At 39.3% G+C, this 13,812-nt stretch overlaps 1 protein-coding gene across 1 annotated transcript in view; it reads left to right on the forward strand.

Annotated features, from left to right (window-relative positions):
* LOC147379488 (uncharacterized) overlaps positions 1-13,812 on the forward strand; it is a 687,768-nt gene that overhangs the window by 443,205 nt on the left and 230,751 nt on the right. The window contains exon 6 of the mRNA XM_086415322.1: positions 1,615-1,737. Within this exon, the coding sequence (XP_086271448.1) occupies positions 1,615-1,737 (123 nt within the window). The remainder of the gene's footprint in view (positions 1-1,614; positions 1,738-13,812) is intronic.

Below are 13,812 nucleotides of genomic sequence, written 5' to 3' on the forward strand. Positions count from 1 at the left end.
ATATCCAGCACATGGACACAACCACATCACACTTCTGTGTAGTCCTCCACCCCAGCTGGATTTGAACCATTGGAAATCATGAAATCATGACCCTTTTACCTTCCCCTACACTGTCTAGTGCAATGCCAAAGATATAATAGTAGTGTTAGTTGCTCAGTCGTGTCCAACTCTTTGCGACCCCACAGACTGTAGCCCGCCAGTCTTCTCTGTCCATGGGATTTCCCAAGCAAGAATACTGGAGTGGATTCCCATTCCCTTCTCCAGAGGATCTTCCTGACCCAGGAATCAAACCATGGTCTCCTGCATTGCAGGAGAACTCTTAATCCTTTGAGCTACAGGGAAGACTTAAAGATATAGTGATTCAGTTCAATTCAATTCAGTTCAGTTCAGTTCAGTCACTCAGTCGTGTCTGACTCTTTGCGAGTCACCAACTCTTGTCCGTCACCAACTCCCAGAGCCTACCCAAACCCACGTTCATTGAGTCAGTGATGCTATCCAACCATCTCATCCTCTGTCGTCCCCTTCTCCTCCTGCTCTCAATCTTTCCCAGCATCAGGGTCTTTTCAAATGTGTCAGCTCTTTGCATCAGGTGGCCAAAGTACTGGAGTTTCAGCTTCATCAGTCCCTCCAATGAACACTCAGGACTGATCTCCTTTATGATGGACTGGTTGGATCTCCTTGCAGTCCAAGGGACTCTCAAGAGTCTTCTCCAACACCACAGTTCAAAAGCATCAATTTTTCGGCGCTCAGCTTTCTTTATAGTCCAACTCTCACATCCATACATGACTACTGGAAAAATGATAGCCTTGACTAGATGGACCTTTGTTGGCAAAGTAATGTCCCTGCTTTTTAATATGCTGTCTAGGTTGGTCATAACTTTCCTTCCAAAGAGTAAGCATCTTTTAATTTCATGGCTGCAATCACCATTTGCAGTGATTTTGGAGCCCCCCAAAATAGAGTCAGCCACTGTTTCCACTGTTTCCCCATCTGTTTCCCATGAAGTGATGAGACCGGATGCCATGATCTTCGTTTTCTGAATGTTGAGCTTTAAGCCAACTTTTTCACTCTCCTCTTTCACTTTCATCAAGAGGCTCTTTAGTTCTTCTTCACTTTCTGCCATAAAGCCGGTGTCATCTGCATATTTGAGGTTATTGATATTTCTCCCGGCAATCTTGATTCCAGCTTGTACTTCAATAATTATTTATCTGAGAAACCTGCAGCCAAACATTTAATGGATGAATAAGTGACCTTGTGTTCTAACTTCCTAGTTCCTCTTCTCAATCTCATCCTGAAATGATGACTTGAATGTGAAATTTCTTGATCTGCACCATAAGCCTCCAAATTCCCTAAACTTAGAAAAGCCCTTAGGACACAGTTCAAAAATATATCAAATACCAAAGATTATGACCTGTCTTTTTCTTTACACCAAAACTGGAGTGTGTTAGCTAAAACTGGAGTATGTTAATTAAAGTAAGGTATTATAATTTTATCTCATTTCATCTGAGGTCAAATGGTGATGTCATGCTGTGATGGTATACTTTTAGGAGAGCCATTGAAGTCTTTTTGTGTGTCTAGCTATAGGAAGCTAATTTCTGTTTATATATTCAATTGCAGATATAAATGAATGTAGCTCTGACAATGGTGGCTGTCAGGACCAATGCTGTAATACAATTGGCAGTTATTACTGCAAGTGTCAAGCTGGCCAGAAGCTGGAGGAAGATGGCAGAGGATGTAGAGGTAAGAGTTGGGACTGTCTGCTTCCTGATAAGAGAGACCATCTATGTAATGCAAAAGAGGGGGAGGTCTTTGATCCAGAGCCAGTTGAAATGCCTGTGCTGAATGTTGTCAAGAGCACAGATCTTCCTCTCATGTCTAGATTACAAAATTGTAACCCTAAGAACACTTCAAGTAGCTTATTATAAGAAACATATGATTATACACTGGTTTGGCTGTGTCATGTTCTGATTATGGAATTTCAATCATTCATTTAAATCCCTGGGTAAAGTACATATTTGTGAAAGCATTTTGTTTAATTCTAAAGTGAAAGTGGTGCTTATCATAAAATACTCGTGTCTTGTTACAATAGAAATAAAGAGATGCAAAAGCAACCACAGGAACAGTATTTTTGATACAGAATTAGCTTTTTCCCCACAAACTTCCATTTTCTGACTCCTTTTAAAATTAATTCCCTCCTTCCTTTATTTATTAATTCATCATTTTGTTCATTTGACAGTCATTGAGTTGCTGCTCTTTATCAGGCATTATTCCATGCTCTAGGGATATAAAAATTAATGAGAAATAAATTCTGCCCTGAAGGAGCTCACTGATTAGAGGCAAAGATTGAAACATAAGCCAAAAACTTTACAGAATAGTGTTTTAAGACATTATAGAATGAGGTTAAGTACATTGAATTCAAAGAGACCTGGATTTTAGTCTCAACTCTGTCACTTACAATTTCTGTAACCTTGGGCATGTTATTTAATCTTGCTAAGACTCTTTCGTTGTCTGTAAAATTTAGGATAATGGTAGCTCCAAAAACCACAAAAGTTGCTGTGGGAATTAAATAAGATAATGCATCTAAAGCACTTAGCATAGCGAGTGGCTATAGTAGGTATTCAAATGATAACTATGGATTGTAGTCTAATTTATGACCACATTGTTTCCCAGATTGGGAAAGTAATTGGGACCAGAGACCCCTTCCTTGTCTTCTAAAAGAGAAGAGATACCCAAAATATAATAATCTCTTGTACCACGCTTTTTAACTGTCCTTTCTGACTTTTTCCCTATCTATTTTTACCATTTAAATGCTTGAGCATTTAATGTATTCAGCCTTTTTCTTTAAATCACATAGGAATGCATTCATTTGGTTTCCCCATTGACCTTACAAAATCAAACTCAATTTTTCCCCTGACAATGTCAATGCCTAATGGGACGTGTATGAGTAAGTTAATGGGAGAAAATGAGAAACAAACGTCATCCCACTGAAGGTGTCTGGGACTGGGGCTGTGGGTTTGTTGGGACTGCCAAGACAACACAAGTTGTGGATGTGAGTAGGTTGGAGAATTTCTCAGATTTTCAGGAGGCAGTGCAGCTCATTCTCTTCTGGACCATCTCTGGCACATAGCAACAGGATGGGCTGCAAGTAGACAACCATATGTTTGAGGGTGACTACATCTGGAACTTTCTGAGACAAGTTTCATTCCAGGCATGGTCCTCTGTCTGTAAGGGTGTGCATGTGTAAAGGCAAGTCCTACATTCAACCAGGTCCTTTTTCATTCAAATGAGATCATCTTTATTTCTGATGAGACTGAAATGATGTTTTCAGTATGGATTCAATATCAGAGAACCAGAGGGATCACCACCTCATGGTGCCCAAATGATAGGTAGGCTAATGCCCACTGAAGTTAGCATGATCTGCCTGATGAGAATATAATTTTCACAACCCTCTCCACTGCCTAACAAGCAGTGAACTCTTTGTTTCTTTTTGGCTGAGTATTATTATTATCAACATAATCATTATTATGATACATTTGAAATGCCAGTAGAGCAACTAGCTGTGTTACGTTTGACAATTATTGTTGTTATTTTTATAGCAACTATTAGTCTGGTAAGGCATGTTAAGCTTTATATCCACTGATTTATTTATATGCAATTATCTCATATTTTAATTGAAATTAGTCACTCTTCATATAAATAACATATTTAGAGAAGTGATTTCCATACTTTCATATAACTGATGTTCATTTCTGCACAATATATGAGTAACTTGGGTTATTTGTGAGAATTAAGAGTTTGACACTGAATTAACACTGACTTCCATTTACTGAGATGTATAACTGGGATTGATGGAATGGGATGGAGCAACTTGCCAATAAAGAACTACCTCTCTCAGTCCCCTACTTCTAGCATCTTTTCTTATTCATTTCTTTGAATGACCATTTGATAGATATAGTGATGTTAATGATTCATTTTGGTGGATTGTTGAACATGCAATGATCTCAGATCATAATTTAATAAAAATAATAGAGGTTATTTTGAAATTAAATGTATCCTAAAGCCATTGCAAATGGGCATTTCAGTTCATGTGAGGGCACTAGTGAGTCATTCATATGTATTTACTTGATGCTAACAGTAAAGGTTGGTTGGTTTCAAAGGCTATTGTGTTGAATGCTGAAGATTTGGAATTAAACAATCATTTAAAGAGACTTTTTCTTTGCATTTATATAAGTTGTATTTAACTACTTGAATTGCTTTTTAAAATACAGATCAGAATTTTAGCAGCCATTTATTGTAGCATTAAAATACATCTAGAGGCTACCCTTTCAATGGAATTGAAGCATTTATAAATGGCTAATCTTATTCCTTAACCTTTTCTCTGCTACTGCTGTTAAGTCACTACAGTCATGTCTGACTGTGCGACCCCATAGACGGAAGCCCACCAGGCTCCCCCATCCCTGGGATTCTCCAGGCAAGAACACTGGAATAGGTTGCCATTTCCTTCTCCAATGCAGGAAAGAGAAAAGTGAAAGGGAAATCGCTCAGTCATGTCCGACTCTTAGTGACCCCACGGACTGCAGCCTACCAGGCTCTTCCGTCCATGGGATTTTCCAGACAAGCATACTGGAGTGGGGTGCCATTGCCTTCTCCGACCTTTTCTCTAAAGAGCTATAAACTTGTGGAAAAGGCTTCTGATTAGCTCAGGTACATGAGTATTCCCTTCTTTCAAGCATAGCAATGAACCTAAAACACAGTTTCTAACTCACTCTGCAGATAGATTATTATAATGTGTAACTTAAATGTACAAATAACTGCATGCCACTGAACACAGAATATATATGTATAATTTTTATATATATGAAGGACATAAATTTTTCTGCTTTAATTTGTTAATATCGGGTAAAATATTTAAGGCTTTTCAAAAATGCGACCATCTTTGCATTTCAGGAAAAAAATAGAACTGGATTTTGTCACTTTGATATTAAATCCAATTTGCTATAATTTTATCATATTTGCATCTATAATCATGAGTTAAATAGGCCAGTAGTTTGTGTTTCTCATTTGCTTTTTATGGCAGTGGTTCTCAAATGGAGGAATTTTGTCCCCAGAGACATTTGGCAATGTCTGGAGATGTTGATTTTCACAACTGAGGGGAGGGAGTACTGTTGGCGTCTATTGGGCTGAGGCCAGGATACTGCTAAATGTCTTCTTCTGTTACTCTGATTGTACCTATGCTGGACCTTATTCTATCTCACATGCTGCTTTCATATGTTCTATTTTCTTTTCTCTCTTTACTACATATGCTCAGTCTTATTGAGTTTCAAATATCAACAATTTAACTTTATATCTTTAGAAGTCTCATTTTCCTCAAATCAGTAAGTTCCTTTATGTTGTATGTTCAGTTTTTATACTTGTATCCTTTTCTTTTGATATTTTGCACATAGCTATTCTATATTCTGTGTCTGATGCCAACTTCTGTGGTCCTTGTGTGGGAGTCTAAACCTATTGCTTCTTATTTCCAGGCTACAAGTTAGATTCTCTTTTCTTTCATGTTGCATATGCTTCTCATATAAAACTTCTCCCAGAGCACTGCATTTGTTTAAACATTTAGACTATCTAGAATTACTTACAAGATCGGGACTATCTCCTAGGTAAGAGCCATGTCTTATCACTTTTTCATAACCACATCACAGGTGTCTAGTGCCTAGCAGAATTCCATAAATGCTTACTGAATGAATAAATAGATGAAAGAGTACATGTCCAACCAGTCAGAAATGCATACAGACATAGTCAGTACACCTCTTATTCATTTCCTTATGTACAACTTTTAATCAGGCTGGGTTTGTCATTTAGAGTCTGACTAGTTAAACCATTTGGTTATTAGTAGGTCTGCGGAGAAGGCAATGGCACCCCACTCCAGTACTCTTGCCTGGAAAATCCCATGGACGGAGGAGCCTGGTAGGCTGCAGTCCATAGGGTCGCTAAGAGTCAGACACGACTGAGTGGCTTCACTTTCACTTTTCACTTTCATGCATTGGAGAAGGAAATGGCAACCCACTCCAGTGTTCTTGCCTGGAGAATCCCAGGGACGGGGGAGCCTGGTGGGCTTCTGTCTATGGGGTCACACAGAGTCGGACACAACTGAAACTACTTAGCAGCAGCAGCAGCAGCAGGTCTGTGTAAATATTTGCTGATAACAGATCTGTTTCATTTGAAAGGGCAAATCACATTTTTACTTTTAGAGGGCGAATCAAAATCTTAGTTTGAAAATTCTGACATTTCTCCATGTGCAATATCTAAATTATTGGCATGGCAACATAACTAGTGTGACTGAGCATGGTAGTACCATGGAGTCAAGGGCTTTTTCTAAATTAATGGTAATTAACATTGCTATACATTATAATCAGTGAACTGACAAAGATAATAAATACGGAGTGGACTGTTGGGATATAGTTTTCCATTTGGAAGAAATAAATGAACCTAAAGGTATATTGTTTAATGAATTGACAGTCAAAATATTTTAAAGTAATTTGGTAGTATTTTAGCCAACTTTTTTTCTGAAACACATTAGAAATAATGTGAATAAACAATGTATCTCAGCAAACTGTTGTTATACATGGAACTACAGAATTTTTTACTAAAACAAAAGTTTTTATAGGTGGAATCCCAAGGAAATTAAATGATTTGAACAGTCTCAAAATGCTAATTGATAGATGAAGTGATATTGGAAACTAAGCTTTCGTATTTCCCCTCTGTGAGATTGATAGGCAGTATGAACTGCATACAGAGCAGATTAATCAGAACCATGGAGTCTAATTGCTACAGAGGCCCAGAAACCCTCAACTCATAGAGACTACAATCTACAGAGGAGAGAAATTGAAGCCTGAAGAAACTGATTGATTTCTTCCAATTCCCAGATGGTTTACTTATAGAGCTAAGAACAAAATCAAGCTCTCCTTTTTCCAATTGCCATTCTTCCAATTATGGTCAATAAGCATTTATTGGGTAACTAGTAACTGTTCAGCATTGTGTTGGGGGTAATATGGGGAGGGAGGTGGGAGAAGGGTTCAGGATGGGGAACACATGTACACCCATGATGGATTCATGTCAATGTATGGCAAAACCAATACAATATTGTAAAGTACTTAACCTCCAATAAAAATAAATAAATTTAAAAAAAAAAGTAACTGAAAGTGAAGTCGCTCAGTTGTGTCCGACTCTTTATAATCCCACGGACTGTAGCCTACCAGGCTCCTCAGTCCATGGAATTTTCCAGGCAACAGTACTGGAGTGGGTTGCCATTTCCTTCTCCAGGGGATCTTCCCAACCCAGGGATGGAACCCAGGTCTCCTGCACTGCAGGCAGACACTTTACCATCTGAGCCACCAGGGAAGCCCTAAGAGTAACTAAATTAATGCAAAATTTGGTTTATTTCATCATAGTGTTTCAGTATCATTAAGCATCAAGATATGGCCCCTGCTGACTCAGCAGGTAAAGAATCTGCCTGCAATGCAGGAGACACTGGCAATGCAGCAAATCCAGGTTTGATCCCTGGGTTGGGAAAATCCCCTGGAGAAGCAAATGGCAACTCACTACAATATTCTTGCCTGGAGAGCAGCCTGGTGGGTGGGCTATAGTCTAAAGGGTCATAAAAAGTTGGACTCGACTAGTGACTAAGGACACATACATGAGTAATCATACTATACGCTTTGAGAACTCACTCAGGTCTGCTCCTTGCCTCCAAGCAGCACCAAATCTAAACGATCTGCTTGTTTATCCTGATATTAGACATCTCCAATCAGGGAGGTTCTGCACATCCTTTTCACAGTTTTGATAAGCCTGTCTATCAAGAAAGCTTTTCTTATGTGTAATCTATATTTCTCCTGCTGAAGTTTAAGCCTAAATTTTATGTTCTTCTTAACTCAGAAAGACTTAACAAGTCTTTATATTAATTCCTTACACACTTATGGAGCATTTCTGTGCCCTCCTCAACTTACTAAAAACGTTGTAGCAAATACTGGAAGCTGTTGGCACTTCAAAAAATACCACCTATCTATCTTTCCATCCCTGTATGTATCTATCCATCTATCTACATACATAATACACACATCTTAGTTTTTGAGTTCATAAAACTCCACTTGAAGACATCATTATTAAGGATTTATCTACTTTTCTGTGTTGCTTCTTTTAGTAGTCATTTATAAAAGGCCTCTTGAACTTCTGCTGGTATTAGGGAGGATATACAGATACACAGATTGTAAAGAATCTGCCTGCAATGAGGGAGACCTGGGTTCTATCCCTGGGTTGGGAATATCCTCTGGAGGAGGGCATGGCAAGCCACTCCAGTATTCTTGCCTGGAGAATCCCCATGTACAGAGGAGCCTGGTGGGCTACAGTCCATGGGTTTGCAAAGAGTCAGACATGACTGAGCAACTAAGCACAGCACAGCACAAAGATAGTAATACTAGCTCCCAGACCTCCTTAAGCTGACAGTCTGATGGGGTGATGGGGAGCAATATAAAATGAAGAACAATTTGAGAAAATTCCCGTACAGTGTATCCTCATATATTAAAAATTTGTCTGTTTTGAATTTATCAACACATTCATAATATGGAATTCATTATGTTGAAAAAAAACTATGAATCACTTAAAATTCTTGGGATTTATCATATTTGAAACATAAAACTATACAAATATCTTTCTTTTCATCCATTCATCCATCTAACAAATTATGTGTCTGGCCCATACACTGTGGACCATGTTGAACAAAATACTGACTTTGGGTTTGAATATTTAATCTGACACTCACTAACTGTGAGATTTAGGGGAAGTTACTTAATATCCACAGGCTGTCCCTTCTTCATCTATAAAACCAGAATAACAATATTTAATCTGATGTGAACTGGGAGATTAAATGAGGTGTTGTAGGCAAAAAACTTGGTGGTGATAAGGCTCCTTTCCCCTATTTCATGACCACAGAAGAGGGATATTCTCAATCCTGAGATCACTCATTCCCTTCTTCCTAGGGAAGGAGTTACTTCACTCTCTGGGAGGTTTGGGGAAAGGAATACAGAATTCAGTCCACCTTCCTGTCTCCTCTTTAGGATCTGCAAAAGGCCTTCAGGAAATGGCCATGTTGGTCTGCTCTGATGCATCTTTAAGTAGGTCAGGACCCCAGATTGGGAAGACATAGGTTTTCCCATTACACTTGTAACCAGTTCTGACCATTTGCCTAATTCTGCATACCTCTTCGGAGAAGGCAATGGCACCCCACTCCAGTACTCTTGCCTGGCAAATCCCATGGACGGAGGAGCCTGGTAGGCTGTGGTCCATGAGGTCGCTAGAGTCGGACATGACTGAGCGACTTCACTTTCACTTTTCACTTTCATGCATTGGAGAAGGAAATAGCAACCCACTCCAGTGTTCTTGCCTGGAGAATCCCAGGGACAGTGGAGCCTGGTGGGCTGCGGTCTATGGTGTTGCACAGAGTCGGACACGACTGAAGCGACTTAGCAGCATACCTCTTTAGGAAACTTCTAAATCCTTTTCTCCAGGTTCCACTTTAACAAAAATCAAGTTGCTATTTTGTCTACCTCCACCTATTTTGGATTAAATCTCAACTAATTCAAAAGTCAAGCAGGGAATACACATTTGTTAACGTATCTTTTTAGATACTAACACCTTGCATCAGCCTAATACATAATATGTGCTCAATTTTTTTTTCATTTTTCTCTCATTTAAAAAAAAATTTCCTCCTATGCTATATGTTGCTGAATATAAAAATATATGTGAGTTGGTTATCTTTCTCTCTCCAAGGAGCTTCCAGCTCAATAAAGGAGATGAGTATAAGATAGTATAAGATAGCAGGAGTAACTATGTGCTGCTGCTGCTGCTGCTGCTAAGTCACTTCAGTCGTGTCCGACACTGTGCGACCCCATAGTCGGCAGCCCACCAGGCTCCCCCGTCCCTGGGATTCCCCAGGCAAGAACACTGGAGTGGGTTGCCATTTCCTTCTCCAATGCATGAAAGTGAAAACTGAAAGTGAAGTCGCTCAGTCGTGTCCAACTCTTCTCGACCCCATGGACTGCAGCCTTCCAGGCTCCTCCATCCATGGGATTTTCCAGGCAAGAATACTGGAGTGGGTTGCCATTGCCTTCTCCAGTAACTATGTTCAGGCACAAGGAAAATGCTATGGGAATTAACCAGAGAATGAGATAACCCACTGTTGAATCAAAAGGGGCTACAGGAAATAGTGAAACTGAAAGTCGCTCAGTCGTGTCTGACTCTTTGTGACCCCATGGACTTAGTCCATGGGATTCTCCAGGCCAGAATACTGGAGTGGATACCGTTTCCCTTCTCCAGGGGATGTTTCCAACCCAGGGATTGAACCCAGGTCCCCACATTGCAGGCTGATTCTTTACCAGCTGAGTTACAAGGGAAGCCCAAGAATACTGGAGTGGGTAGCCTATCCCTTCTCCAGTGGATCAGGGAACAGGGACAGGCACTAATCATTCAGTCCTGGGACTGAACCACATTCCTTCCACTTCTTTATTTTATTTTATTTTTTTTTTAATTTTTAATTTTTTTTTAATTTTATTTTTAAACTTTACAATATTGTATTAGTTTTGCCAAATATCAAAATGAATCCGCCACAGGTATACCTGCGTTCCCCATCCTGAACCCACCTCCCTCCTCCCTCCCCTACCCTCCCTCTGGGTCGTCCCAGTGCACCAGCCCCAAGCATCCAGTACCGTGCATCGAAACTGGACTGGCGACTCGTTTCATACATGATATTATACATGTTTCAATGCTATTCTCCCAAATCTCCCCACCCTCTCCCACAGAGTCCATAAGACTGATCTATACATCGGTGTCTCTTTTGCTGTCTCATACACAGGGTTATTGTTACCATCTTTCTAAATTCCATATATATGTGTTAGTATACTGTATTGGTGTTTTTCTTTCTGGCTTACTTCACTCTGTATAATAGGCTCCAGTTTTATCCATCTCATTAGAACTGATTCAAATGTATTCTTTTTAATGGCTGAGTAATACTCCATTGTGTATATGTACCACAGCTTTCTTATCCATTCATCTGTTGATGGGCATCTAGGTTGCTTCCATGTCCTGGCTATTATAAACAGTGCTGCGATGAACATTGGGGCACACGTGTCTCTTTCCCTTCTGGTTTCCTCAGTGTGTATGCCCAGCAGTGGGATTGCTGGATCATAAGGCAGTTCTATTTCCAGTTTTTTAAGGAATCTCCACACTGTTCTCCATAGTGGCTGTACTAGTTTGCATTCCCACCAACAGTGTAAGAGAGTTCCCTTTTCTCCACACCCTCTCCAGCATTTATTGCTTGTAGACTTTTGGATCGCAGCCATTCTGACTGGCGTGAAATGGTACCTCATAGTGGTTTTGATTTGCATTTCTCTGATAATGAGTGATGTTGAGCATCTTTTCATGTGTTTGTTAGCCATCTGTATGTCTTCTTTGGAGAAATGTCTATTTAGTTCTTTGGCCCATTTTTTGATTGGGTCATTTATTTTTCTGGAGTTGAGCTGTAGGAGTTGCTTGTACATTTTTGAGATTAGTTGTTTGTCTGTTGCTTCATTTGCTATTATTTTCTCCCATTCTGAAGGCTGCCTTTTCACCTTGCTAATAGTTTCCTTTGTTGTGCAGAAGCTTTTAAGGTTAATTAGGTCCCATTTGTTTATTTTTGCTTTTATTTCCAATATTCTGGGAGGTGGGTCATAGAGGATCCTGCTGTGATGTATGTCGGAGAGTGTTTTGCCTATGTTCTCCTCTAGGAGTTTTATAGTTGCTGGTCTTACATTGAGATCTTTAATCCATTTTGAGTTTATTTTTGTGTATGGTGTTAGAAAGTGGTCTAGTTTCATTCTTTTACAAGTGGTTGACCAGTTTTCCCAGCACCACTTGTTAAAGAGATTGTCTTTAATCCATTGTATATTCTTGCCTCCTTTGTCAAAGATAAGGTGTCCATATGTGCGTGGATTTATCTCTGGGCTTTCTATTTTGTTCCATTGATCAATATTTCTGTCTTTGTGCCAGTACCATACTGTCTTGATAACTGATTCTTTACCAGCTGAGTTACAAGGGAAGCCCGAGAATACTGGAGTGGGTAGCCTATCCCTTCTCCAGTGGATCAGGGAACAGGGACAGGCACTAATCATTCAGTCCTGGGACTGAACCACATTCCTTCCACTTCTTTAATTTCCTTAAAAAAAATTCCTATCAAAGTACTACTTCATACTACTTGTCCTGCTGTCTCTCTTCCTTCTTGGTTGACACTGGAAGGCATCTGAGATTTGAACAGCAAAACTGCCACTACCACACCACAATCATTCTTTGTAGAAGCTCTGGATGTTTTCTTAAGTATCTGTGTCTCTTCATCTAGAGAGAAAGCACATATAATTCAAATCTGAAACTCTGCTATGAAAATGGAAATCCACTTTATCTCTTTTGAAGTTAATCTTTTAACTTAAACCCATCATTTCTCCCCTAGTAATTCAGAGTAATCATTTCAACACCTCAGCTTTCAGCTAATACATATTACAGTCAAAAGTGTATTTGGAAGTGAAACAAACTGGAAGAAACCGTAACTGATATAGATTCTCCAAGATGAGCTGGCCCACTACCCAAATTTCATTAGAGGCACAGATCCATGGCATAGTTCCTATAGGTGGGGCTTCCCTGGTGGCTCAGATGGTAAAGAGTCTGCCTGCAATGCGGGAGACCTGGGTTTGATCCCCGGGTCAGGAAGATCCCCTAGAGAAGGAAATGGCAACCCACTCCAATATTCCTGCCTGGAAAATTACATGCATGGAAGAGCCTGATGAGCTACAGTCCATCGTGTCACAAAGAGTCGGACACGATTGAACAACTAACATTTTCTTTCCTATAGGTGATGCCAAAGGAGGGACACTGGAAAAAAAGAAGTCCCCAAAGTATAAGGCAGATAAGCAAGACATTGCTTACAGGAGCTTCTTGTTGGTAATATGCCAGGACAAAAATCCTAAGGCAAACCTATTGCCTCAATAGCTCCTGTCACTTGCAAAAATGATGAAACAGAACAGCCCATCAGGACAAATGTCTGTATGGGAGTGTCTGGGAATGGTTGGCAGCAAAGGACCTTCCTTCCCAAGTTTGGCTCATGTTCCTTAAATTTTACTGTTTATCAGGAAGCATAATATAAATTTATCATTCTTAAGAATAAAAGCTTTTAGTTTCATTCACAATTATTTTGAGTTTCTCTATTTGATCCTCTAAAAAATAAGCTGATCTTTCTGAAAAAATATAGTTAATATTTTTCCTTTTTTTCTAAGAAAAAATCCCCAACTGAAGCACCCTGCCTGAATTCAGATTTTTGTTTTCTCTCTCTCTCTCTCTCTCTCTCTCTTTCTCTCTCTCTCTCTCTCTCTCTCTATATATATATATATATATTTGGCATATGGAATCATACCCTCCAAAAGATCGATATGATCCTGTATTCTAAAGTGTGGTCTTTTTAGACCTGTGAAATGTGGAGATTTGGTTCTTACCTATCAAGACCCATATTATTTTCTGTTACTATCATAAATAGTAATGGATAACTAATTTTTAAGATTTATTTGCTATAAGAAATTTGTCATCAATTTCTAAAACATACAAGCATCAATTTCTAAATAATGAAAGGACTCATTAAGGGGAACCCTGAATATATATGTATTTAATTTTTAATCAGGAAATTAGCCAGTTAAAATTGACTCGCTGTTTTGCTATTGGCTTTCATGTGTTTGTTTTCAGTGACCTTCT

The sequence above is a fragment of the Bos grunniens genome, chromosome 1, assembly GCF_055505025.1.
Source record: "Bos grunniens cultivar Pamir isolate PY7600 chromosome 1, Bosgru_T2T1.0, whole genome shotgun sequence".
Lineage (NCBI taxonomy): Eukaryota > Metazoa > Chordata > Mammalia > Artiodactyla > Bovidae > Bos > Bos grunniens.